The sequence below is a fragment of the Mirounga leonina genome, unplaced genomic scaffold, assembly GCF_011800145.1.
Source record: "Mirounga leonina isolate KUSES-001 unplaced genomic scaffold, KU_Mleo_1.0 Mir_175, whole genome shotgun sequence".
Lineage (NCBI taxonomy): Eukaryota > Metazoa > Chordata > Mammalia > Carnivora > Phocidae > Mirounga > Mirounga leonina.
In genome coordinates this window covers 10,996,148-11,022,027 of record NW_023270453.1, presented here as the reverse complement: position 1 = coordinate 11,022,027, position 25,880 = coordinate 10,996,148, and the positions used below count along the sequence as shown (strand labels likewise).

At 45.2% G+C, this 25,880-nt stretch overlaps 1 protein-coding gene across 7 annotated transcripts in view; it reads left to right on the top strand.

The window, feature by feature from the left end:
• CELF2 (CUGBP Elav-like family member 2) overlaps nucleotides 1–25,880 on the top strand; it is a 300,840-nt gene that overhangs the window by 137,992 nt on the left and 136,968 nt on the right. For 5 of the 7 annotated variants that reach the window (XM_035021670.1, XM_035021674.1, XM_035021671.1 and 2 more), the window contains exon 2: nucleotides 6,387–6,583. In XM_035021670.1, coding sequence (XP_034877561.1) covers nucleotides 6,387–6,583 — 197 coding nt within the window. Of the gene's footprint in view, nucleotides 1–6,044; nucleotides 6,215–6,386; nucleotides 6,584–25,880 lie in introns of those variants that run through there. The other 2 variants (XM_035021672.1, XM_035021675.1) reach the window with 2 other exon arrangements.

The following is a 25,880-nucleotide window of genomic DNA, read 5'->3' as shown; positions in this document are numbered from 1 at the left end:
GCGAAGGTGCTGTGTTGAAAGGTAGCCACAGAAGATGGACGTTTTCCTCCATCATGGTGACCCCGAAACAGTACATTTTCAAAAGGACGTACAATTCCCAGAGCTTGAAGTTTGATGACAGGTGATTCCTTTCTCCAAAGTGAGAGGCCGTGGAAGGTTTAGAATTAGAGGGTTGTGCCTTCCGAGCGGGGCCATGTCCAGGTCTCTGCCGGGTTGCTCGTGGTGCGGTGTGGGAAGTGGCTGGTGCTGGACCCTGGGCGCCACATTTGCCAGTCGATGGAGGAGAGAATTGTGTTTTTAAATGATAAGCAACAACAACCTGGACAGTGTGGAAGATGGTTCATAGTACTGAATTTCATGCCCATCCTGTTGTTGCCCATGCCCGCCAGAAGGCTCCAGGCTCCTCGCCAGCTTCCTTCTGCCTTTGCCTTATGCAGCTCAGTCTTGGACAATTTCCTGTGATCACCAAACAAAGCCTGTTTCTCCATGTGCTATTACTTAAGTACAAGTGATATAAAAAAAAAAAAAAAAAAACACGATTCCTGAGCCCTTTGAAAGAGTGGCCTGTCATCTGACTGAAGTGATGGGACTGCAGTTGGGCTATTGGGACGAATTGGCACAAATTGAAAGAGATGATGCTCTGGTAACCACCCTGAGTCATCAGCCCATTCAGCAGCTCCATCTGAGCCTGCGGGCTGCTCTGCAAGGAGTAGGTGGCACCTCGTCAGCTCTCCAGCCTGTGCCTCCGTCACCTGTGAGCCCCAGGGGACTGCATTCAGACACAGACGGGGAATTGCCCTCAGGCTGTAGGCAGCTGGTCATATTACCTAAATTATCTTCTCTATACATCATCATCTGGGCCCAAAGCAGAGTCGCAGGTTTAGAGAAACGAGCCAGATGAGAACGATTCTCTCTCTCTTTGTTCTGCAAGTAAGGAAACCGAGGTCCAGAGTGGTGGCGTGGTTTACCTGGGACCCCTCAGTGAATGTAATGCTGAGCTGTGCTGAGAACCCCGGCCATGCAGCCCACTACCCCACACACAACGCTCCTGCATTGGTGTCATTTTCCTGGCCCCTTATTCTTGTTTTCTCAAAACCTCCTGATGAAATAATATTTTAGTGAATTTCAACTCTCATTAGTTTTTTTTTTTTAAGTATATTTGCATCTAGAGGTATTTAATTAAGGTTAAAATTAAAAATTGCTTCTCGGCTGCACTACACCCTTCTCAGGTGTTTAGTAGCCGCTTATAACTATTGGCTTCCATGTTGGATTGTGCAATTACAGAACATTTCCATCACTGCCCAGGGTTGGGCAGCATGGATACAAGATCCTCTAAAAAACAAAAATCAGGTAGATGAAGAGGATAGGAACAGTAAGATTGTTGATAAACCATCAGGGAGATTAGCTGTGTTTATACAAAATTTTTCCAAGACAAGGCATCCTTTTGGTATATCTTCTGAAGGGGCATTTTATGTCTTTTTTTTTTCCCCCCAACATTAGTACAATTACTTATAGCCACTTATCATTTCTTATACCCATTTTGTAAGTTTGTTATTCTAGTTTTCCTATAGATTAGAGGAGATACAACGCAGAAAGTTGCTTTCTAGGCAACAAGATGAAAGGAACCTTCGGTGTTTTGTTACCACTCTCCAAAAGGAAACCTGCACTTCACTGGGCCTTATAAAAGCTTATTGTCCTGGAATTAATAACAATGATATGTTGAAAAATTATTATAATTTTGGTAACATTTGACTGCTTAGAGGAACCTCAGAAGATTTTGCATGTCCTCCTTTGATCTAGTTTTCTTTACGCAAAAATAGAGTAGGGAAGTAGGTCAGTGCCTGTGCTAAAAGCAAAAAAGTAAGCGCACTCATTTTTTCTCCCCCCAAACATCATTATGTTTTCGTCTTGGCTCTGAGACTGATACCACCAATGCTTGCTGGCTTGGTGCTCTCTAACTCATGGTCCGATTCCATATGGCATCTGTCCTGGAGGAGCCTTACAGCCGGCAAGAGCAGAATTGGCGCTCAGTCTCCTGCAGTTTGTAGGTGAGATGCCAGCCGAGAAGTATGTGCTTTCGTCCGGTGCCTGCGCGTGGCCACTGAGTCTTCAGGAAACCTCAGCCTCGAGAAACCCAGTTTATGGAATACTGAGCAATGACAATTAGCCTTTACATCTTAATGTGTCCAGATTCTGCAGACGCCTCTTCTTAGGGGTGTGACATTGGAAAAGTCACTTTACCTCCATGACTCTCAGGGGCATCATTTCCAGAACAGGGAATGCATATTTTCCCTGTTCATGCCAACTTTGTGGAGCTGTTGTGATATCGTATGTCAAGTACCTGGCAGAGTTTTCTGGCAAAGAGGAGGCTCTCAATAAGTATTTGAATTTGAATCTAATTCCTGCCTTGTAATAGGTGCTAAAGATGGCTAGGGAATACAGAGAAGTGAGCTAGTCTAATTTTCTAAGCCTGAGGTCAGAGTCTAGTAAATAGATGATCTTACTGAGATTTGGGTTATCTGTTCCCATAATTACCCCTCTGTGAAGAGCACATTGGCTCTCTGTGGCCTCTGGCAAGTACCCCCAAAGGTTTAACTGTTGGACACATAATTTCTGGCTTCCTTAGAAGTGTCAGCGCTTACAGCCTCTTGAGGACAAAAGAAGTCAGTAAGTCTCTGCTAGAAACAAGCATCAGCCAGGAAGAAAGCTGGGAGTCCAAAGAAGGAGGAGCTTGCCTGCATTAGAGCAAAGTTAACCAGTCCTTTGTAGTACCATTAGGTCTCGGTGAGGCATTCAGCAACGTGGGGTCGGCGAGGTTAGGACCACCTGTCCTGCACAGAAGCTTTTGATTGAGAAGATGTGCTGTTGTGGTAGTTTGTGTAAGAAATAGACATTGTTGAATTTACTTAACGGATTGTCATGCGCTTAGCATTCGATGGTAATCTTTGGAACAGTTGTTTGCAAAATGGCAAGTAGTTGGGAAATAATGTGTAGATGTGGATGAGAGGTGCTCATTGATGTCACCCTGTGGGGATGGAGAGAGGAAGGAGATCTGTGGAGATGGAGACGTTGTTATGTGATGATTGAGAAAAATGTGTGTTTTAACATAGTCTTAATGGAGCCACAAGTTCAGCCCTTGGCCCCCTCCTTTTCATAGATAGTGTGTGTGTGTGTGTGTGTTTCCTTTAGTGCTGCCTTTTATTTGACAGTGTGATTCTAGGGACCCAATAGGATTTGCTCTTGGCCTTGTCTTCTCTTAGATTTACCCTGAGCCATTCACTCTCAGCCCAAGGGAGACCTGGCACAGTGTTCAGCCACATGATGGATTAGAAATATTTCGTGCTTTGGAGCCCATTGGGACTAGGTTTGAATTCTGCTTCTACAGTATATAAGCCAGTAACCTTAAGAAAGGAACTTAATTCTTTGATGTTTGCATCCAGAAAATAAAATTTTCTCCTAGGGTTGTTACAAGGATTAGAAATAATGAGTGTAAAGCACCTCACACAGTATCTGGCATGTATGTCCTCACTAAAGAATAGGCATTATTATTTAGGATATGAATTGTGTTTGAGTCTCCACTATGAAAAATTGGGGATTGAAAAGAAGATTTGTAATTGTCACTCATTCCGAGTGCATCACAATTGCAAAGATGCGATTTAACAGTAGAAAAAGCCAACACTTCTTAGACACTTATTCTGGGCTATGTTCTGTAGCAGACACCCGACTCTGAGGCCCAGAGTGGCACAGATCGGAAGGACTGGCCCCGGAATTCAGAGCCCATGCCCCGAGCCCTGACAGCCCACTGCCTCAGGATGATTGGCGGTCTTGCAGGCATCTCTGCAGGATGGCTGATGGGGAAGGGTTATAAATATGCACCTACCAACATAAAGAGCAAAGGCATGAGGCGTAAGCCCTCTTGTCCGCTTCCCTTCCTTTAGGCGCCTTGGTGAGTATTTTTTGAGGAAACGAAAAAGCCCCTTACGGGGAAGGCAATTATGGGAGGCTTGCTCTAAGTTCAGGCATGAGGACTGGGATACCGTCCCCTAATGCCTCCATTGTATTAACTGTGCTCTGTAGAGCCGAGATGCAAGAGCCCCATTTTTGGAACTTCCGTTCCCTGTTAGCTGAGACCTATGGCAGTGCCTTCCTCTTTTCATCCTAGCTGGTTGTCAGCAGCAGTAACCACAGCCCTTCCTGTCCCAGAAATACATCTTGCCACACTCTCTGCTCTCAGCGAGCTGTGAGCACGACATTCTGTTCTGCGTGGGGCTTTGCCACCTCCAGTGTGCCAGAATCAGCTCGGTGGGGTTACAGCGTTCACTGAATTTGCACAGGGTGATTCATAAAGAAGTATATAGGTGCCTAAGAACAAGATAAACGATCAACCTCTACCATAAACAAGCATCACATTGCACCTAAATTGTTGAAAGAAGATTTTGCCCTCAAAATTTTATTCAGCAGAACATTTTTTATAACAATAAGGTTGATTAGAGAAAGCTCTGAAAGTGCTTCAAGTTAGTCTGATTGTTTATCTCAAGAATAAAAAAAAAAAAATTAAGTGGTAAACTAGGGAGAATGAGAAGAAGTGGAAATTGGAGCCAGGACCTAGTGAAGAGTATTTGCCATCATTTTCCTCTCGGGATTAAATTGAATTCAGGATTTCTCCTTTCTGCAGGCTTTTTGTTTGTCTTTTAGCCATCACCCAGGGTCTTTTTTTTTTTATCTGGGGCTCAGGGTAACCCTAGCTAGGCCCACAGCAGACTAGAGGTGCTCTGGTGGTCCTGGATTGTGGTCTTTAACCTAATAAGGAACCCTGCTTAAGATCCTTGACTATCTTCTAATTATTACCCCCAGGCTACCGGGAAATAACACCTGCCATTTGCAGTGAAGTAAAGTCCAGGTGGCCCCTTTCTGACCTTTCTGCCTCCTGAGCTGGGGGCTGGCCCATGGTCATGGGAGTGCCTTTGGCGGTACTATATCTGCAGGGTTTGCACTTGCTTAGGTGCATTTTATTTTCACAGGATGGGATGTTAAATCAAGAACACAGTACTGCAAATGAATGCTGCTCAGGGCATTCAGCCTTGTCACTTGGCAGAGTAGGTGGCTTTAGGGTGCATTAAGGAGTGTTGGGAGGAATGAAGAAAGTAGGGGATTTTGCTTTACTGTTTATTGCAGCTCAAATAGGAGGGATCCAAATCTTAAAAAAAAATGAATGCCTTCATCATCATATTACATGATGTTGACTAGAATGGCAGAATTCTAAATGAGAGTGTTCTCTCTTCCAAATGAGGGTTTTGGAAAACAGCATTAAAGAAGATTGGTATGTAAAAGCTTATGGTCTCGCCTTTGTATCAGCCCCAAATATTTACTGAAGCTAAGAGAAGAAAAGGCAGACTTTTCTCTTTTCTCTCCCAAACGTGTGATTGTTTAGAACTCAAGTACAACATCTGGAAGTCAGATATACAGAGAGCAATTTATGGAGTGTGAAAGATTTGAAATATTCAGTGTCCTTTAGTGGGAACTCAACTTTCTGGGGCTGCATTTTTTTTTTCTTTTTTTTTCCCTGCACAAAGCAGGCATTTCTGAGATCGCCTTTTCCTCTCTGAATTAAACCCTTTGTGCCTGGATCCCATAAACAATGTGCTTTTTAAACGGGAGCCCCCGCCCCGGTCCTTTTCTCCAGCGTGGGCAGCCAATCCGCCGCTCCGAGATACACTGCTGGAGCACTTTCCATTCTGAGCAGCAACAACGTACTAATTTGATGCACACATGGATGCCTCGCGCACTCTGCAAATTCATCACCAGCATCTTGCATTAGTCATCTGACGGGCTGCCAAGTGTTTCATTTTCTTTTCATGTGACTTTATTATTACCACCTCTCTCCTCTCTTCCAAAAAACCTCCAAAAGGCGGGGCGGGGGGTTGGGGGGCGGGGGCGGCGGCGGCGGCGGCGGGGGAGAATCCAGCAGAAATCCAGCCCTGCCCTTCCTTGCACACGAGAGCCAGTGTGGGGCTGATAGCGCTGCGGATGCGTTGGTGGCAGCCTTGCAGAGCGAGACCTGCACTTAACTTGCAGCTGCCTCCCGAGCCGGGCTTCAAGATGTCCACGCCCCGGGTGACAGCCGGCGGGGCGCTGCCCTGTGCTCGGGCGGCGATGCTGAATAGCAGCTTGCAGTGAGAGCCCGCAGCCGCTGCCGCCGCGGAGCAACCTAATGGTGCCTGTGCTTTGTTTTAGTTCATCAAATTTCTCCGACTCATTAGGCACTTTGCCCCGTGCTCCTCTTCCTCCTCCTTCCGCCTCCCCGCCCCCACCCCCACCCCCATTCTTTTTCTTCCTGTCCCTCACCGTGCAGCCCTAACTCTGGCTCCCGGTTCCCTTTTTGACAGTAACGGCACAACCAACAAGATGAACGGCGCTTTGGATCACTCAGACCAACCAGACCCAGATGCCATTAAGATGTTTGTCGGACAGATCCCCCGGTCCTGGTCGGAAAAGGAGCTGAAAGAACTTTTTGAGCCTTACGGAGCCGTCTACCAGATCAACGTCCTCCGGGACCGGAGTCAGAACCCTCCCCAGAGCAAAGGTACAGACCGCTGGGGGGACGCGTGCGGCTGGCGGGGGGAGGGGAGGGCGCAGGGCGTGCAGTCGGGGGACGCCGCGGGGGGGGGCGGCGGGGCTGCCCGCGGGAGGGAGGACCAAGAGGGGAGCCGCCACCGCCGCCCCGGTCCTCCGGCCAGCCCGGCTCCTCCCCGCGCCGGCACCCGCGCCCCCGCCCGTCAGCCCGCCCGCCCGCCTGCCGGACAGGTGGACCGAGCCGGCCCGGGACGCGCGGGAGGGAGGAGCGGCGGGAGCGCGCGGCCGCGCCTCTGTCCAGGCGCGTGATTGCTCTCCCGAGGTGGCTTCCTCGGCAGCGCAGGCTCCTCTCGGGTGGAGTGGATGCCTCTCTAAGGAACCGTGTTTCTCAGCCTTGCGTTGCAGAAGCTAACTCTTTCTCCCCCTGCCTTCCCCGTTGTTTGTTGCCCGTGCAATTACAATTGCATTTTACTTTTCCGTCGCCTGTGGGGACCCTGAAATGCCTCCCGAACAGTTAGTGTGGTGCCACTGGTGTAAGGAAGAAAGGGTACACTTTTTAAGAGGGACATCAATTCTTGGGGTTTAGATGGGGGTCATTAAGTGAAATGTGCCTTTTCGGGCGGGAAGAAGCGCCCTAGTGGCCTGAAATAGTTAGCACACCTTCAAAAATGCTTGCGGTTTACGCCCTTACCAGTGGTAAGATTCAAGTGTACAATCTGGTGGTTTTTACTGCCTCCATTTTAAGACGAGGGTGATGGGGAGAGGGGGTTTCAGTTATTAAAATAGAGACCAGAAAGCTCGTTACCGGGCGGAAGCTTCCGTGTGTTGGAATCGTCCTTTGCAAGCTCTGTGCAAACTAAATTTAAAAATATCTCCTCGGCTGCTACCATTTGGTCTTTGTCGCTGTTGTAATCTTGCTTTCGTATTTTTGTTCTTTCTGTTCTTGATGTCTTGGGCTGTCTACCCAGGGCTCCCCTGTCTTTTCAGTGGCTCTTGCACTTTCTTTTTTCTCTGTGCCTTGGAATTTGGGTCTGCCCTATTATTTTATTTTTCTGTTGCCCCTCAGGAGAGGTCCTGCAAACTCATTGTTTGGCTTTGAACGTACATATCCTTGAGTTGAACACATGAATGTTAGCACACACTTTTCTCGGAGCCTCTTTCTTACTGTCAAGGTGAAGGGAGAGGAGTAAATCATTGTTGAGACTGATGCTCTGTGACTCTGAGAAATGGTGGGCCACCTCATGTTCTCTCTAGTTGCTGCGGTCTGATAGCACTTCGGGAAACCTTTGAAGAATTTTAAAGCCAGTACTCATTTTATAAGGGTGAACAGACATGCCTTCAGATTATGTTCCCTAGGACTCCCGTTTTCTGTCTCAAGACGTGTAACACCAAGAGTGTTCTCCAAATAGCTTACGTGGAATTTTGTCCCCACAAACTCGATTGTCCCATAATTTGAAAAAAAAATCACATATCTAAAATTCAGTAGCATTTAAAATGTCACAAATTGGGGCAATGTTGAGAAGTCTTTCAATAATATTCCTGAATTACTTACCTGCATGTGTCCCAAATGGAGAAGATTAGAATTTGTTTTAATATTTAATTTTTGTAGTATCCTATTGAGGAAAGACAGTACAGTGCACTGGACTAGAGCTAAAAGGTCAGCAAATAAGGGCCATCCTGCCATCTAGAATGACACCCACGGAGAACTAGGCCAGGGGCAGTAAGCGAGTGTTTTGGAGCTTTAGCTATAGTACATCCCTCCAAAGACATGCCTCCAAATTTCATTTTATCAGCATTTTTCAGGATGACCTCTGATATATATGATCAAAGCTCATTTCTTTTGTTGCCTGATTACTTGCATTTGATTTTACACAGAGCTTACATTAGCCAGAAGACCCTCCTTTTAGTCATGAAAGTGTGCATGCTCTAGTTCTTCTACCATTTTCTCTTTTTTCCCCAGCGTTCCACTGAGCACTGTCTTGACCAGGCTGTGTTTGAAACTATACATTTTGTTGACCTCATTCACTAGGTCTTACAACTAACCTCGTTTAAATAGTTTGCACAAGCCCAGAGTCTTGGAGGGGAGAGGAGGCATGAGGAGGGAACGAACTTTTGTGAGCACGTATGCTATGCACCAGGCCCTGTTTTAGGAGTCAGTTCCTTCAGTTCTTGCCGAAATCTTGAAATTAGGTGCTGTTTGTCACATTTTACAGATGAGGAAATGGAGGGTCTCTAGAAGTTAAGCAACAGTCCAGGGGGGCCCAGCTAGTAAGTCGGAATTTGAACACAGTCCTTCTGTCTTCACACACTGTACCACCATGTGCTCACCTCAGGGAAATGAGGCCACACACCATCTTTGTTCTGCTCCATTTCAGGGTGTGGCTCAGAGGCCTTCTCCTGTACCTCAGTGCTCCCAGATGAAAGGAAGGACTTCTGCCCTTCACGAGCAAGGTTGATTTGGTCCTTGGCTTTGTGTTTGGTTTTCATGCTCATGGGCTTAGATCATACATCACTCCAACTCATGGTACCGTGGGAGAGAATTTACAGATGAAATCGTTAAAATCTTACCTTTGGAAATATAGGTCAATTCCCATTACTGTGGACTCCAAATCTCACATCAAATATTGCTTGAAGTACGTGGGCTTTCAGCCAAAGCTTGAAAGGATTTTTGTTATACAGATATCTCTGTTGTAACGGTATTTGTTGTGATGGGATTTGAGCTGCATAATGACATTCCCTTCCGAGGATTACAGCCCTTAGCCACTTGCATATAGAGAGCAGCAACCACAGCTTGTCTTTACCTCATACCTGTGTGTGCCATGCGGTATTTTCATGTGCACACGTGCAGTAGGACCCCGCATTTGCATTGGTCCTCTGTCAGCAGAGTATGGTCGTCATGTTTTCCCAGGGCTGGTGGCATAGCGTCAGATAACAGAATTTTCTACTAAACATGGTCTAAATGATCTAAGTAGGGCTCTTGGAGTAGTCTTGATTCATTGCCTCAATGACATGAGTGGTTCCAAGGAAACAGACAAAATCAGGTTATTACCCAATCCAGGTGAATTAGGTTTTTCTTTCATTGTGCACCTGATGTTCCTAAGTCTTGAAGCATAAAAACTTTCTTCTATATTTTTAAAGCGTCCTCTAAGAGACCCTAAACTGTCTGTGCCTTCTCCCTGTTAATGTATGTGTTGGCTAGGCAGAGTCTGCAACTCTGAGGAACCCAGCTTGGTGAACTATCCCATCTACCAGGACTCATGGAGATGATGTTTTATTTAGTAGTTATTGGTTGAGTCTGTGGGTGGTGAGAAATTACCACCTAGTAGTTAAGAGCATTGGTTTTGAAGACAGACAAGCCTAAATTCTGTTTCTGGCTCTACCACTCCTTGGGTGTCCGCCTTGGGCATGTTACCTGATCTCATCTGAGGATGGGGGCTCTCCCCCTAGGGTTGCTAAGATGAAGTTATATGCTTTGCACAGAGCTGAAAGGTGGTAGGAGCTTGTGTTACTAAGGCGATGGTTACTGTTATAGTTGCTGTTATCATCGCTGTCCCCAAGAACTTGAAATCTAACAGGGACCATGAGGCCAGTGCACAGGTCACGATAATATTGAAGACCATGGGATAAGGATAAGAAAGAGAGGAGCCTATTTGAACTCTGGAAGTTCGGGGAGGGAATGAATACTTAGCAGCTGTGGAGACAGAAAGACATGGCATCTTTTCCAAATCTCAAAAGAGAAAAATAGGATTTCAATAAGTAAAGACAGTGTTGAGCATTACAAGTGGACGGACCAGCCTGATTTCGGGCAGGGAGGTGAAAAAGTGCAGGGCAGGTTCTGGGAGCTATGAGTCCTGCCAGAGTTCAAAGGAAATGTGAAGTCCATGAAATGAAATGGCAGAGGAGAAGGTCACGACATCTGGAAATAGAGGCTGGAGCCAGTTCTTAGAAGGCCTTCATTCTCAGGCCAGAGTATTAGAATTTGATTGGAGAGACAGTGGAGGGTCTGTGAAGGCTCTGGCAGCCAGGGGAACAGAGACTAGGAGACCGGGGCAGTGTGTTGGCTGACGCGCACGGGGCCTGAACAGAGATGCCGGTGGCCGGGGCCGCAGAGAAGGCGCTTCCTGAGTGACACAGACATGATGGTGGTGGAAAGAAGGGAGGCTTGATAACTCAGCTGAGGTGGGGATGAGCAGGAGGACTTGGCCTTCACTGGGAGGCATGGGAGAGCAGTCAGCAGTGGAGGGAACGGGAGAGAGAGGAAGAGTAAGTTCAGTTTTGATCCCGTTGAGTCTGAGGTGCCACAGTAACGCCAAGAAGGATGTGGGCCAAGCAAAGCCAGTGGCTTTGGTGGTCGGGAGGGCGTGAGAGCATTTCAGAAGGTGGAGGCCACGGATAGTGTAGGTTTACATGTGGGGCTGTGAGTAGAGACTGCCCTTTCTAGTAGGCTGGCCTTTTTTTTTTTTTTTTTTTAAGAAAATAATAAAAAGGTGAAGCAAAAGGACATACTGAAAGCATAAGAAAGACAGGAATCAGGGTGTTTGAGGAGATAGAAAGAGTGGCTGAAGAGCACATGGAAAAGGGTAGAAAGGGACCTCAGTTGAGACAGCAGAGCAGTTAGAAGGAAGTAGCAACAAGCACATTTCAGTCTCATGGGGGGAAGTAGACAATACAGATGCCCTCGTCTTCTCAGTAGACAGCTCATTCTTGAGGAGGCCAGTGGAACAGAAGTCATAAGGAGAAGGGAAAAGATTTAAAACGACTGCTTTGGAAAATCCAACGCAGAAGAAGAGCAGGATTGCTGAAGAGCAGGGAGGCCCCATGACACCAGGATGGTGAGGATTGGGCAGTAGGGCCCTGAGGCTTGTGGTTCTGTGAGTGAGCCCAGACACGGGATCACCTGTTGCTGGAGAGGACCTAGACAGGTGCGGGAGAAGGTCAGGAAGGGTATTCGGTGTGAGAGAATGTCCTCTGAGACCTAAGGCAGGGAAGCTGATAAAGGCAGAGGGGTAGCTCTGGTCTGGGCTTGGCGATCAATCGCGAGTGAGGCCCCATGCACCAGGTGGCAGGTACAGCGGTGTGTCCATTGAGCCCAAGCTCAGAGCCTCCATGTGTTGGTAAACTATGTTCCTCGGATCGTTGCTCTCTTGATAGCTCTGTTCTCCTCAAAGTCGTACCCCGGGATCATAGCACCCTGAAAAAGCATATTCCGTCGTGAACGCTAGTTACATTGTGCTAATAAGCTCAAGTGTTAAATATTATTACTGAGTGTTAAGTTAAATGTTGTTATTCTGATTTTGCAGGAAGGAAAGCTGAGGGGTCTGTGCTCAGTAACTAGAATGAAATCATTTAACATTTGAAATTGGAGGATGGAACCAGGCCCTCGTTCCTGACCTCATGCCTCATTGATCACCCCTCACTCCCTCCTTCCCTCCCTCCCTCCTTTCCTCCCTCCCTCCCCCTGCAACTTCTTACCCCAAAGAGAGCTAGAAACAGGAAGTGGCTTTTGTCAACTATATCACTGTGTGCCACAGGCCTGAAGAACAAAACTTCCTTTTTTCTCGAAATGTGCTCAGAGGTCGCGGCGGAAGGACCATGTAGCTGCAGCTCTTCTAGCACCTAGAGCCCAGAGTGTTCTGGGTGGAACAAAAATTAAATTCACGGCTCCTCTGGGAAGAGTTATTAAGTTTCCAGAGAGCAATTTCGTAGTGGTTGTGGCGTTTGGTGGTATTTCATCTTCTTGATGGTCAGGCTGCAGCTAGGCTCGCTGGACAGCAGCTCGCCTCGCCTGACTCGACCCTTGTCCCTCCCGCACTGCTCCTCCACTAGGACAGACCATGAGTTGCCCCTTCCCTTCCAGATGCCTCTACTTCAGGCTGCAGGAATTCATTAGTAACATCGGAGTTTGGCCTCCTCTCCAGGAGAAGGATGAAAGGCACCAAAACCTAATCTTATTCATTTCAGAATTTGACAAGAGGACAGCCCCTTCACCCTCCCTGCCCCCCAGTCCAGAACATTCTTCCGTGTTAGGGAAGAATGAGAGCAAGCTCCAGAACCTGTAAGAGACTTAGAACTATGTATTATCTCAAGCTCGTTCAGAGAATGCATCTCCGTTTCCTTTATCCTTACAGTAACAGTGTTACAAGCTACCTGTAGTTTGCATATTCAGGGAGAGGACAGTGGTGCATGCTGCTGGTATAGTCTGAAGAGAGGAGCTGTCTTCTTGAACCTTAATCTTTAAAATGTGAAAGGCTTGCAGAGAACACCTTTGACCTTTTTATTGAAGGAATCCCATTGGAGGACTGGGGTGGGGACATTTTCATGTTTCATACCTCTCCTTTCTTCCTCAAAGAACTCTTGTCAGAAACTTCCCTTAAGTACCAGAAATGGACTTGGAACCAGTTTATGTAAGCGATGTCGTCTTGAAATCCGTAATTGAGAAAGAATTCAAAATGCAAAAAGATGAACCAATTTTACATTTCAGAGCACACAAGTAGGGATGGGATTTCTGCCCTAAATCTCTTGGAAGCTAGGGTTGCTGCCCTAGATTTTCTGGGACAGCCCCAGTTTGGGTAGTGCTGCCTGAGTGGCCCACAGGAAGGATCTTTCATCCTGAATTAATTTTACGTTAGCAGAAATCACTGTGTAACTTCCTGTGACATCTCTTCATTGTTGGCTGACTGAGGTCCTACAGGATAAATGTAAAATGCAGTCAGAATTTTTATATTCATGCAGGCAGGGATCCTTATCACATGTCTGTGAGGGTGGTGTGGGGGCTTCAGGGGTTTTATCATATGGCTGTGTGAAAGATTTAACGATTCATTTTCTTAAATGGACTTCTAAATTATTTTGACTTATACAGACTGCACCCACAGCACTGATGGAGATAAATTAAGAAAAATGTTAAATTAGCCTCCTTTGGCTTATAGTGAGAAGGAATCCTTTTAAATACCCCCTACTCTGGTGCTGACACTGGACCATGCCTGTCTAGCCCAGCTCTGAATTTCTGTCACTTCTATCAAAGGGCAGCTTCTCCCCTGGCAGATAGTATCTGTCCTAGGCATATTTTGATCCTTACATCTCTGGAGAGAAAAAGAGGAAGAAAAGGAAGGAGGGAGCCAGAGAGAGCCAATATCAAGAAAGAAAAGAAACTACTTAAGGCTGCTTCTAACCATTTTATTTTCTTCTCCTCTGTCTGGGACATCAGCTGGTCCCCAGCCATTTTGTCCCTGGTAGGTTTGCCTTTCTGGAATCAGTGTAGCAAGAGAATAAAGAAAAGAGACTCTGGATGAAAGGGAAATGGATTTTTTTGGTAGAAATTTACATGAAAAGTAAGCCCAGGGCTCTATGGCTTCTGTCTGTTGGGATCCGTCCAACACATGTTACAGGTTGACTAAAAGAGCTAAATCTAGATGATCTCACAATTTGCATTTCCCAGTGAGTGCATTTGTAGTTTGCCTGCCTAGAGGTCTTATTTGCCTTTTTATTTGCCCCCAACGAGATTTCTCCACATTAGACATGTTCTCCCATCAGTTACACAAGTGAACCACTCTGGCTTACCATACTGTGGGTCATTATGAAACCATCTTTGGAAATGAGAAGTCTGGGTTCCTGGCCAGAAAGAGAGTGCTTTCTTAGAGTGGTGCTATCAGTTCTCTGAAACACATATGCGTGGCTTGAGAGTTGGCGTACCATGACCTACCCTCCCTTCCTCACTTCCACTCCAAATGCTCCAGATGATCAGGCAATCAGGTTGAAAGATTTGCTTTCTTCCTCCTTCAAGCATTGCCTCTAATTAGAATTTATTGTTAAACCGTAGTTAAGTTAGATTTTAGAGATGTTTAGAATGCTGGCATTAAAAATATAAATAAAGTCATTACATAGCTTGTGTGAAAAAGTGTATTATCTTTAATCATCCCAACCACGGTGAAATGCACAATGCTGTTTGTACAGCTACAACCCTTTTTCCTGTGTTCATAGATTCTTTAGAGACTGAATCTTCTTGGACATATGGCCCCAGATGCTAACAAGATTTAGGCATGAGGTCTCGGGTTCTTTGTTCCTTGTCCAAACTTCACTGATGCTGAGATCATCCATTCATATGCTTTCTTTTCTCATATTGGCTAGCCCAAACCTCTTACGAGACCCGCTCTCCCTCCAGACTTAAGTGTGCCAGGATGGGCCACTATGAATGAATGCACAACAATCAAATGACCTTCAAGACCACTGGAGACTAAAAAGGGATGAAAAGAGAATTGGCCAAATTGGGGGGGGGGGGGGGAAGAGAGTAGAAGATAGGCTAAAATAATAGGATTTAGCAACAGATTGATAGCGGTTTTCATATTCTGGGAACAGAAATGACGGCTGGTAGTCCACTGGCTTTCTGGACACTTGGTCAAGAGAATTGGAAATGTTCTGACCCCCACTGTGAAATTCAGTGGAAAATCAGACATTAGGTATCTCGGTGATACATGAGGTATCACACTAGAGAAATTTGCAGTGAACTAGGCCAATTATATGTGTTAAAGAGTTAGAGCCGTCCAGGGCGTGAGGGTTTGTCCAGTCTACTTTGGTGAGCACATGGTGGGGAAGAAAACACACAATAAAGGTACCCGTGGCATGATGAATTATGGGGTACATGGATTTCTCAAGGCCCGTAGACAGACACATAGGTAGCAGCCTAGAAGCAGCTTTTGCTACAGCTGGAAAAGAGAGCTAGTTAGCTGAACAGGGCCAGATTATAATGGTAAAAACTAATGGGTCTGGGAGAATGGGGACGGCAATTGAGACACCACAGGAAGAGGTATTAGGATCAATATTTTTTCACTCTCTATGTAAATTCCTGAGAAAGATGCCCCTAATCCAGTTTCCACGTTCTGGCATTAATTCAAATTGGAGAAACCCGATCAGAGAAATATACTTTGGACAGTGATCAATTTGAAGAATAAAGAAATGTAATTTCTCTATTTCCATTAGGGGGATCATAAATTGGAGTCAGAGATGAAATGAAGGATTGAAAGGGAGTATCCACTCATCACACTCCTTGATTGACCCAGAAGCTGATCATTATAAAGTATTTTGGGGTGTGGTAGACCTTAAGTCTATGGAGGATGAGTCCTGCAACCAGACACATACATGGCTAGGCCCATGAATTGCTGGGTTTTTGTTTTTTGTTTTTCTGCTTTCTTTTTAGTTTTGGGTGAAAAAAATTGCTTCCTAAAGTCCAATAGTTTAACGGGAGCTGCATCAGAGACACTAGAGGGACACAGTCATAGGGAGGGTGGGGGGCATGAGAAACAATGCCTCCGACAAGTTCATGATCAAAACGGCCCCAAATGCTAAACGTTACAAATGAAAATAGCAGACACCAAGTGATAAAGAACAGGTAATCCACCACCTTGCACAAAGAGCTTTTTCGCTCCTCTATAGGCCACCGTGCCCGATATCAGGAAATGGTATTGAAAATGCATCAAGGAGATGGAGGCCTTCCAGAGGAGAGCAGCATGAATCACAGAGGTCTAGGAAGGTGAGCCCATATGGAAAGGTCTAGGAGGTTAACTTAAAAGGCCTGAGAGCATTGAGTCACAAGAATGAAAAGGGAGGAAGGCTGTAGCAAAACATAAAAAGAGAGGGATTGTGCTCTCAAAAAAAAAAAAAAAAAAAAGAATATGATTGAAGTTTTGAAGATGCTAAAGTGCAGAGTGAGGCTATATATAGATAAGCTCTTTCAATTAATGCTAAACCCCTGGATTCTGCTGCTCAGACTTAAAATGTTGGCACGGCAGCAAAGTGTAGAGTTTGAGCCAAACTTTGACATAGAAGAGGTGGTGAGCTTAGAACATGATGAAAGTTACAGAGATGGCGAGCTCGCTAACTCACAGCCCTCAGGAGTGGACCTCTGGCCAGCGCTCCCATGAGGCCTCATGCCTGCAGCTTTTGTAGCAGGGATTTGGAACCTTGAAAGCCATGGATCCCATTTCATGTAGACTAGAAAAGATGAAAGGTGTGGCCCAGAAAACTAACACCGTGTTTACCAAAGCACCATCACAGGGCAATAAACATCTATCGGCGCCTACTGTGTGCAAGGCGTAGGACTTCAGGCTGGGAACAGAGAGATGAAGAGGCCACATTCTTTGACCCAGAAGGAGAGAAGGAATTGGAACAGTATTAAAGACAGGATGGCCATAAGTTCTTTGGAAATGGAGTCAGCTTTGGGTGACACAGTGTCCCATTTTGTGCATGAGAACATTGTCTCTTTCGAAAAGTAACTCAAGTGGCCCCATGTGCAGAAAATCTTGGGCTGTTTGTATAAGAAAGGTGAAGCAAGAGAGTTAGGGGAAGGAGTCCGATGTTGATCTTTCCAGCAACGTGCCCCATATGTCCTCTTTCCCCTTTATCTTTAATTTTCCTTCTTCTTTCTCCTCCCTGTAGGGAGTTGAGGACAGGAAGAGGCTAATGTTTTCACTAAATGAACCTTCTGGAGGGTTCTCCATTAAATGCAGAGTGGTCTGCTGCCCTCCTGTAGGATAGTGCAGATATGGAGGATATGTCCGCTGGCCCCCAGGACCCTCTTCCCGTGTAACGTCTTTGGTACAGGGTCCTGTGGAAGGATGTCTGGCCCCTGCCTGATGGATCTACATCCAGTTGATGCTAAAGAGTGACGAATCCTTTGTAGGAGGTATGTGTGTACTTGTGTTTGTATACTTATACAACACACATACATTTGTTTTAAACTTTGTAGCGACACAAAGTTCGTTTCTTCCAACACCATTTCTTCAGATGGATGTGTTACTCCCTCTGCAGTAGACCACAGAGGAATAAATTATCCATAGACTACTGAATGTTAAGTGCCTGGTGCTGGGCCTGGCATATGGTGGGAAGTGGATAAAGGACAGGAAGTAGCATATAGTAAGTAGAGCATGAGAAGACAGGGATGGAAAAGCAGTCATAGCATCCAGACTTGTAGACTGTGTGTATTAGGAAGGGTTTGCAAAATTTTTTTTTGCACAGAAACCTAAGGCTTCTTTCTCAACTAGTTTGCTAGAAAATATTAGACATGATTTAAATAGACATTTTACAGGGAACGAAAAGAACGTGGTAGGGAGGGAGCAGGGGGAGGGGTCATCAGTAAAAACCAGTGATCTCTGGGGACAGAGTATAAATGTTGGCCAAACAAATATTTGAAACTCTGTAGAGGGCCTCCTATAGATTCCAAACCCAAGCAATTATTCCAAATTCTTGATCCTCCTGTCCTAGCCTTGAGGACAACAGCTTCTTTCAGAGTAATTGTGTCTGATTATCTTGCTTTGGCCCAAATTTCCATGGACTCTGGATAATAACTGTAGGCCTTACGTCATATTGCTCGGCACATTGGATTGTGTTTAATATTGAGAACCATCGTAGTAATTGACACCAGGATAGCGCAGAGTTAATGCAACCCAATAAAGCGGTAAAAGTGCCTGTTTTTCACCTTCTGGGTTGCTGCTTAAAGATTCTCCTTCAAGTCAGGTTAGTTGGTGTTTGTATAGCTGGGTATTTGGTATTTGTGTGTGTGTATGTGTGTGTGTATTTTGTAAAGAATTTTCGGTTATTCAAAAGAGGATGTGAACCAAACTGTTTGGATGTGTTAAAAAAAAAAAAATCAATGGAAAGCATTGCCTAATTTATACACCCCTGCCATTGCAGGAAACATACCTCTCCTTTGCACCTCCCACTTCCTTTAGGCTGGCAGGGGAACCGATCAACTTCGCTTCACTCTCTAGATTAAATCAAAAATGTCAATGGCAGAACAGCAAGTGGGGTTCTCTTTTCTTAAGTCCTCTGCAAGATGTTCATGAGTTGTCCAGGCAGATAGGACGTTTTGAGATAAAGGACCACTGTTTTTGCCCTTTCTCTTTAGGATTGAATGCTAACTTGTTCATTTGGGGCAATTTGCCTGCCCTGCCCTGCGTGTTCTCCCTGAGACTGAGATGGAAGCTGGAGAGAGGGTTGCGGGCAGTCTCCATCAGGCCCTGGGTGAGGTCCCAATGTCCCGGTGGTGGTCTTAGAGTTCAGCCACCCGGTGGCTCAATAAACCAAAACCTAGTTTATGAAAACATTGCTTCTCAGCAGGTTGAGTGAGAAGACCTCGGAGAAGTGTTTCAAGGTGTTTTCTAAGGAGTGAGACAGGTCAATGAACATAAAGTAGTCCTCTGAGAGCTGCTGCCATCCTACCTGCCATCCTCCCTCTGGCCCACTTCCGCACCCCCGAGCGAGCAACCTGGCTCGGGCGGAACCAGGAAACGCAATTTCCAGGCTCAGGCCTCTCTCCTCTTTGCCAAGCCCAATGCTGAGTGTGGTGCTCTCTTTGTGAAGTGGACATCTGTCTAATGGGAACTGGATTGTGACCACCGGTTCATTTTACGCGGCGCCCCGTACAGCTGCCAGATGGTGGCGGGGCTTAGCTGTTTTGCAAGTCCAATATGGGTTGTGTGCCGCCCCCTGGGGGGCGGAAAGCTGAGGGGGTCCGGCCACCGCGCCCTCGTCCCCGCGGAGGCAGTGCCTCCGAGAGTCCAGGCTTTGCTCTCATCTCTCGGGAGGAAGACTTAAGAAAAAGTAATGAATAAATTAAAGCCACATTTTTAAAAAAATCAGGTCTTTTGGGTTTTCCTCGCTACCTAATTGTTCACTAATCTGGACTTAGGAGAACAGTTTTTAAGTGGGACATGTCAGGCTTTTACTCCACAGATTAAACTCCAAGGCACATAAAACTGTGACAGCTTAAGAGGCCACCAGAAGAGTCTGCGTCCAATGGCAGAGTCTGATTGTTGAACCTAGGCTGATGAGTCGTTTGGAAGGCCTGCCTCCTCCCTTCAGGGTGCCCTGCCTAGAATGCTCGGACGAAAAGAGAAAGGCCTGCCTCTCTGTGGCTCGCCCTTTGCCTGCATTAGCTGAAGAGCCGCGTGAGGATTTGTAAAAACCATCGGTCAGACTGCCCTAGCAACACGGAATGCTGTGTTGACATAATATTCCGTGCCGTGTTCGCGATGAAAACGCTTTATTTTTAGAACACTTCAAAGTGAGGAAACCGTTAAGCCCTATCACATCCTCTCCTGCCTGCCCCACCAGCCACTTCCCCCACTGCCCCAGGCAGAGCACACCCCCACTTTATAAAAGAGGAACCTGAGACAAAGATTAAGTGATATTTGGAGCAAAGCTGATAATGCCAGAGAAAATTGCTGATCTGGTCTTAAAATCGAACACATCCTTCATAGTAATTTTCATAATGCTCCTACTTCTTTTACCTACACCATGTGGGTTCCAGATGACCTTACATCTAAGCCTTAATATTGTATGTGGAGTTCAAAAGACAATTTAGCCTCCCATTTACTTCCCTGGCATTCATTCAAATAAAAATAGGCACATAATACCGCACCGTAAAAATCAAAGCCCCAGGCACACTTTGAAAATCCTGGAGAATTTATAATACTTATTTTCATAAGTATCTTTCATGCAACCAGCATAAATTTCCTTGTTAGAAGTCTGTGTCTTTTTTAATCCCTGAAACAGCAGTGCCAAGCTCAGTGCCTGGCATGAAATGGGCCCTTGGAATTAGCTGCAGATTGAATGGATGAGGGGAAGACTCCGTCTCTCTGGTCCAACACCGACTTACCTGTTTTTACAGAGTTACTGCTGAAAGGCCGAGAGAGGCTTTTAACCATTCTTAGAACGTGTTTGAAGAGCCTTCTGTGCCAAGCAGTGTGGCGTGTCCTGGGGATGCAGAGACGGAAGGTGTGGCCCACGGCCACAGGGAGCTCAGGGTCTCGTGGGAGAATGGTGGGGTGCCCAGGGGTGCCCTGTTCTGAAACAAACCTTTCACTCTGTCCCCGGGGATGACTGCCCCTAGGTCATCTCTGTCAGCACCCCCAAATATACAGGGCTGAGGTGTCCATTACATGAGGCTGTATTCATTAGCCTACGTATGGCCCTCAGCAATGTGGTGTCAGAAGGAAAAACAAAAACAAACAATAACAACAAAAAACCACACCAGTGAAAGTGTTTTCTAAATTGTAAAACTCTGTACAGATGTGAGGTATGATGTTTAGGTGTGTGCTTTTCCTGGTGCAGGTTAATCTCCATGCCGTGTTTAGCTTTTACTCACCCTTTCCTACCAAATAAAATGACAGCTTCCAATAAAACACTGCTGGACTCAGCCAGTGGTCGAACCAGAAAGGCCACGCGGCTCCAGGGATTATGAATGGGGCCCTGGAGGTAAAGTGCTAGTTTCTGACCCACTTCCCCAGGCTGCTTGGCTTGTGACCAAGAGCATGTTACTGGACGCCCCCATGCCTTGGTTTCCTCATCTACAAAATGGCCCCGATGGTTGCGCGGGTTCGCGGGGATCATACGTAGAACCCCCAGCGCAGCGGCACGTTACTACTCCGCGTCCGCTCTGGGAGAGAACCCTGAAGTTCAGAGAGTTTAGGGGAGCTGCTACAGCCTGCAGCCAGAACAAACTGGCCTCTCAGCAAAATCAGGATCAGTTCTGGGGAGTCTGAACCCAACAACCAGTGGTATGTATGTGGAGTATCTGCCCTGCGCCAGGTCCTGTACAAAGGGTGACGGTGACAGGATTACAGTCTTACAAGGTCCTGTGATTGCACAGATGCTCACAACACTCCTAGGAGGTGAATACTATGTACTGAGCCCATGTTGCAGCTGAAAAAATAGAGCCTGAGCAAACAAACACATCTAAGTGAAGAGGCACGTGAGGAAATGAGACCTAAGTAGTTTGTCCTGAGACTCCATGCTCCTGGGGGTTCCTTAGAGCACGCTGGGTGTGTCTCTATTCGTGGTGTTTATTATTATACTGAAATCATCCATTTCACTTCAAAAGGCACACTCCCCTGGCATCTTTGTATGCCTGCCACTTGGTGCAGCGGGTAACCAACAGGTGCTTAATAATGTTTGTTGAGGGATATTGAATTCTTCCCCGAGCACTTCTTGGATTTTGGCTTCTATGCCTTGTGTCCCGTCCGTTTCCTCTTCCCAGAGGTGTTATTCCTTCTTCTTCCCAATTCCGCTTGTTTATATGCTGGCCTTTTCAAAGCCTAGCACAAATGTCATTTCATCCATAAAAGCTCCTTCTGGACACCTCATTAGAATCTCCACTGAAATCCCTGTGGCACCCTGTCTCCCTCTCCCCACGCACAGTGCTTTCTGTCATGCTGCAGGTGCCTGGGCACTGTTCTTACTGAACTGGAAGCTTCTGGCAGGCAATCAGGGGCTATTTTAGTCCATTGGTACACCATATAGAACCTCATAGAACTTGTTTACTACGGGGCGTTCGAACTGTCCTAGGCATCGGTTGCATGAGTGATGCAAGAACATTCAAGAGAAAGGGATACTTTTTCCCACCAGCTTCGTCCACCTGTTTTTTCCTCCTTTTCCTTTTCATGGCACATTGAAATAGAGTGCCCCGTTGCATTCCTGGTTTTGAATCAGCTGGTGGGCACTCTATGGAGCATGAAAAAATATTGTTTCAACTGAAGCAACGGAAGTAAGAGAATCATTTTAGAGTGTCACCGTAGTGTGAAAAGCTTTGACATTTAAAATAAAACAAGGAAGGGGGAAAGCAGTTGACTCTGTAGCTCGAGTCTCCTGCCGGGGCAGGCTCCGTGCCCTCTGAGCAGCACGCTCACCTGAAACCCCGCCAGACTTACAGATGTTTCCTTTGGCTCCGGCGTGGAGAGCCACATTGCAGTTCTCAGGAACAGTGCCATTCTGGCAGGGACTGATGTAACAGGGAGTGGGACAGCAAACAGAGAAATGACTTCATAGGTCTTACCCATTTCTAGTTTCTTAGATCCTGGGGCGCACATGGCTTGTTCCCTTCGAGTTTTCATACATCACTTTATTCACTTAGCGCCAACGCATACAGCTTTTTATAAGGCTCTGAAAGCTTCACGTTGCTGAGTGCGTTTTTGGAACTCTGTGAAATGAGGACCTGGTGGGTTTTACCTCTGGGTGTGAGCCTAGAAATTCCCTGAAGGTCACATGTAGGTGAGTGGAACTTTCCAAAGTGGGGTTTTTCTTCCCTGGAGGACTCAGATTGTAACACAGAAGAAAATGTATCCACACAAGAGGGATTGGGGGGTGGGGGTGGGGGGGTTGAAGGAAAGGATGGAGCGTCCCAAGGCTGTATCTCTGGCCTGTGATTTCTAGGCCGAGGTTTTAAACTGCGCCTTGGAACGAGATGTACCCCATGCCCACAGCTTGAACGTGCCTGTCTTCTGCTGCTTGTCCCTGTCGCTCTTGATGGTGCCACCTCCTTTCCTGCCAGCCAAGCTCCAGATCTTCGGAACTTGAGCCTGTTGTATTCTTCCAGCCATTTTTTCCATTCCTTTCCTCACTGCCATTCATACCACCTTCTTATTGTGTGTAGCCCAGCAGCCTTCTTGAGGCATAACAAATACAAAACACAACGGACACTACTACAAGTGTAAAATTTGGTAAATTTTGACGTGGGTACACCTCTGAAGCTATCACCACAAGGAAAGTAACCTATTCATCACCCCTAGTAACTTCCTCTTCTTCTGTTGCAATCCCTTCCTTACCTGATTCCCACCCCCAGGCAGCCAGTGATGCTTTCTGTTGCTGTTAAGTTTCTATTTCCTGGAATTCATGTAACTACAGTCATAAGGATGTGCCTTTTTCTGGCCTGATGTCTTTCACTCAGCGTTAAGTCTTTCAAGACTCAGTATCAGTACTTCATGCCTATCAGTACTTTGTTTTAATGGCTGAGTCACATTTCGTTGAATGGATATACTAGTGTTTTTCAGTTCTCCTGTGCATGGCCTTTGGGTGGTTTCCAGTTTTTTACTGTTAACAAAAAAGGCTGCTGTGAACATTCACGTACAGATATTTGTGTGCTTCTGTTTCTCTTGGAAACATCTAGAGGTGGAATGGCTGAATCCTATGGTGGTGTAGATTTAACTTTGTAAGAAACTACCAAACTGTTTTCTCAAATGATGGTAACATTTTACATTCTCCCCAGCAGTGCAGGAGTCTCAGTCCCTTCATGTCCTCGCCAACACTTGGAACAATCAGTGTTTATAATTTTAATCATTCTAATAGATATTTATTGGTATATGTCATTGTAGTTTTAATTCTCATATGACTAAAGACGTTAATCATTCTCTTTGTGCACTTATTTGACATTCCTATTTCTTCCTGGTGAAGTGTCTGTTCAGATATTTTGCCAGTTTTTTAATTGGATTTCCTTACTGTTGAATTTTGAGATTTCTGACCTCCTCTGTATACAAGGCCTTCACCAGGTCCATGTTCTACAAACACTTGCTGCCAGTCTGTCTTGTCTTTGCAATCTCTTAACAGTTTCTTTTTAAAAGCACAAGTTTTTAGTTTTGATGAAGTCTTATTAATGTGTTCTTTTACTTATGATGCTTTTGGTTTTGTATCAAAGAAAACCTAACACAGTCACATACGCACACATTAAAAGGCAGTTTTACTTCCTTTCCAAAATAGGTGTCTTTTTTTTTTTTTCCCTCAGCTGCTTGCACTGGCTAAACACTCCAGAGTTGAATAGAATGGTAGGAATGGACATCATTATCATGTTTTTATTCCTGGAAGAAAATCATTGTTTTACCATTAAGTATGATATGAGCTATAGGTTTTGCATAGATGCCCTTTATCAAGTTCAGGACATTTCCTTCTGTTTCCTGTTTCACTGAGAATTATAATCAGGAATGCATGTTGGGTTTTGTCAGTTGCTCCTTCTGCATCTGCTGAGATGATCCTATGGCTTTCTTTCTTAGTTCAGAAATTCGGTGAATCACACAGTTTGATTTTTGATGTTGAAGTAGCCTTGCAAACAAAATGGGGCACCTGGGTGGCTCAGTCGGTTAAGCATCTGCCTTTGGCTCAGGTCATGATCTCAAGGTCAGGATGGAGCCCCAAGTCCTGCTCCCTGCTCAGTGGGGAGCCTGCTTCTCCCTCTCTGCTGCTCCCCCTGCTTGTGTGTGCATGCGCACATGTGCTCTCTCTCTCTCTAATAAATTAAATTACATAAATAAATAAATAAATAAATAAATAAATAAATAAATAAATAAATATAAAATTTTAAAAAAAGGACCTTGCATTGCTGGGACATAAACCCCGCTTTATCATGATGTGCAGCCCTTATGGGATTCTGTTTGCTCAAATTTTACTCAGAATTTTTGCATCTGTGTTCAAGAGAATATTGTTAAACGGTTTTCTTCTAATTTCTTCAGCTGATTTTGGTTTGGTGTAATCCTGGCCTCATGAGTGACTTGGGAAGTATTCCTTCCTTTTCAATTTCCTGGAAAAGTTTGTGTTGAGTTGTATTACTGTTTTCTTAAATGTTTGGTAGAATTCATGCAGAGGTCATCTGGGGTTCAAGTTTGTTTTGTTTTGTTTTTTGAGAAGAAAGTTTTTAAGCACAGATTCAATTTTTTTTTAGTATATATAGACATAAATGTACTGAATGTATGTATATATGTACCTATAAGTCTGTTCAGGTTATATGTTTCTTGTTGAGTTTCTCTCCTTCAGATAATATGTCTGTTTCATCTAAATTGTCAAATTTACGGGCATAAAGCTGCATATAATGTTCTTTTATCCCTTTAATATCTGTAGAATCTATAGTGCTGTCACCTCTTTCATTCCTGATATTGATAAATTATGCTATCTCTTTTTTTCCTTCCTCTGGCTAAAAATACCTCAATTTTATTTGTCTGCTCAAAGAACTAGCCTTTGGTTTTCTTGATTTTTTGTTTTTGTTTTTTTGTTTACTCAATTTTACTGATTTCCACTTGGATTTTTATTCTTTGTTTTCTTTGGGTTTAATTTGCTCTCATTTTTCTGGTTGTTTAAGGTTTCTTTGGGTTTAATTTGCTCTCATTTTTCTGGTTGTTTAAGTTCCACTGAGGTCATTGATTTGAAATCTTTCTCCTTTCTTGATGACCACTTTTAATACTTCTCTCCTAGGAACTGCTTTACCTACATCCCACAAATTTTGATGTGTTGTGATGTCATTTTCATCCAGTTGTAAATTTACTTTCTAATTTCCTTTTTGATTTCTTCTTTGACCTATGGTTATTAAAAGTATGTCATTTAGTTTCTAAACATTTGAAGATTTTTCAGAGATTGTCCTATTATGGATTTCTAATTCTATTTCACTGTGGTCAGGGAACATAACACACCTTGAATGGCTTGAAGACTTTGAAATTTGTTGAGAATTATTGCATGCCCCATAATATGGCCTGTCTTGGTAAATGTTCCATGTGTGATTG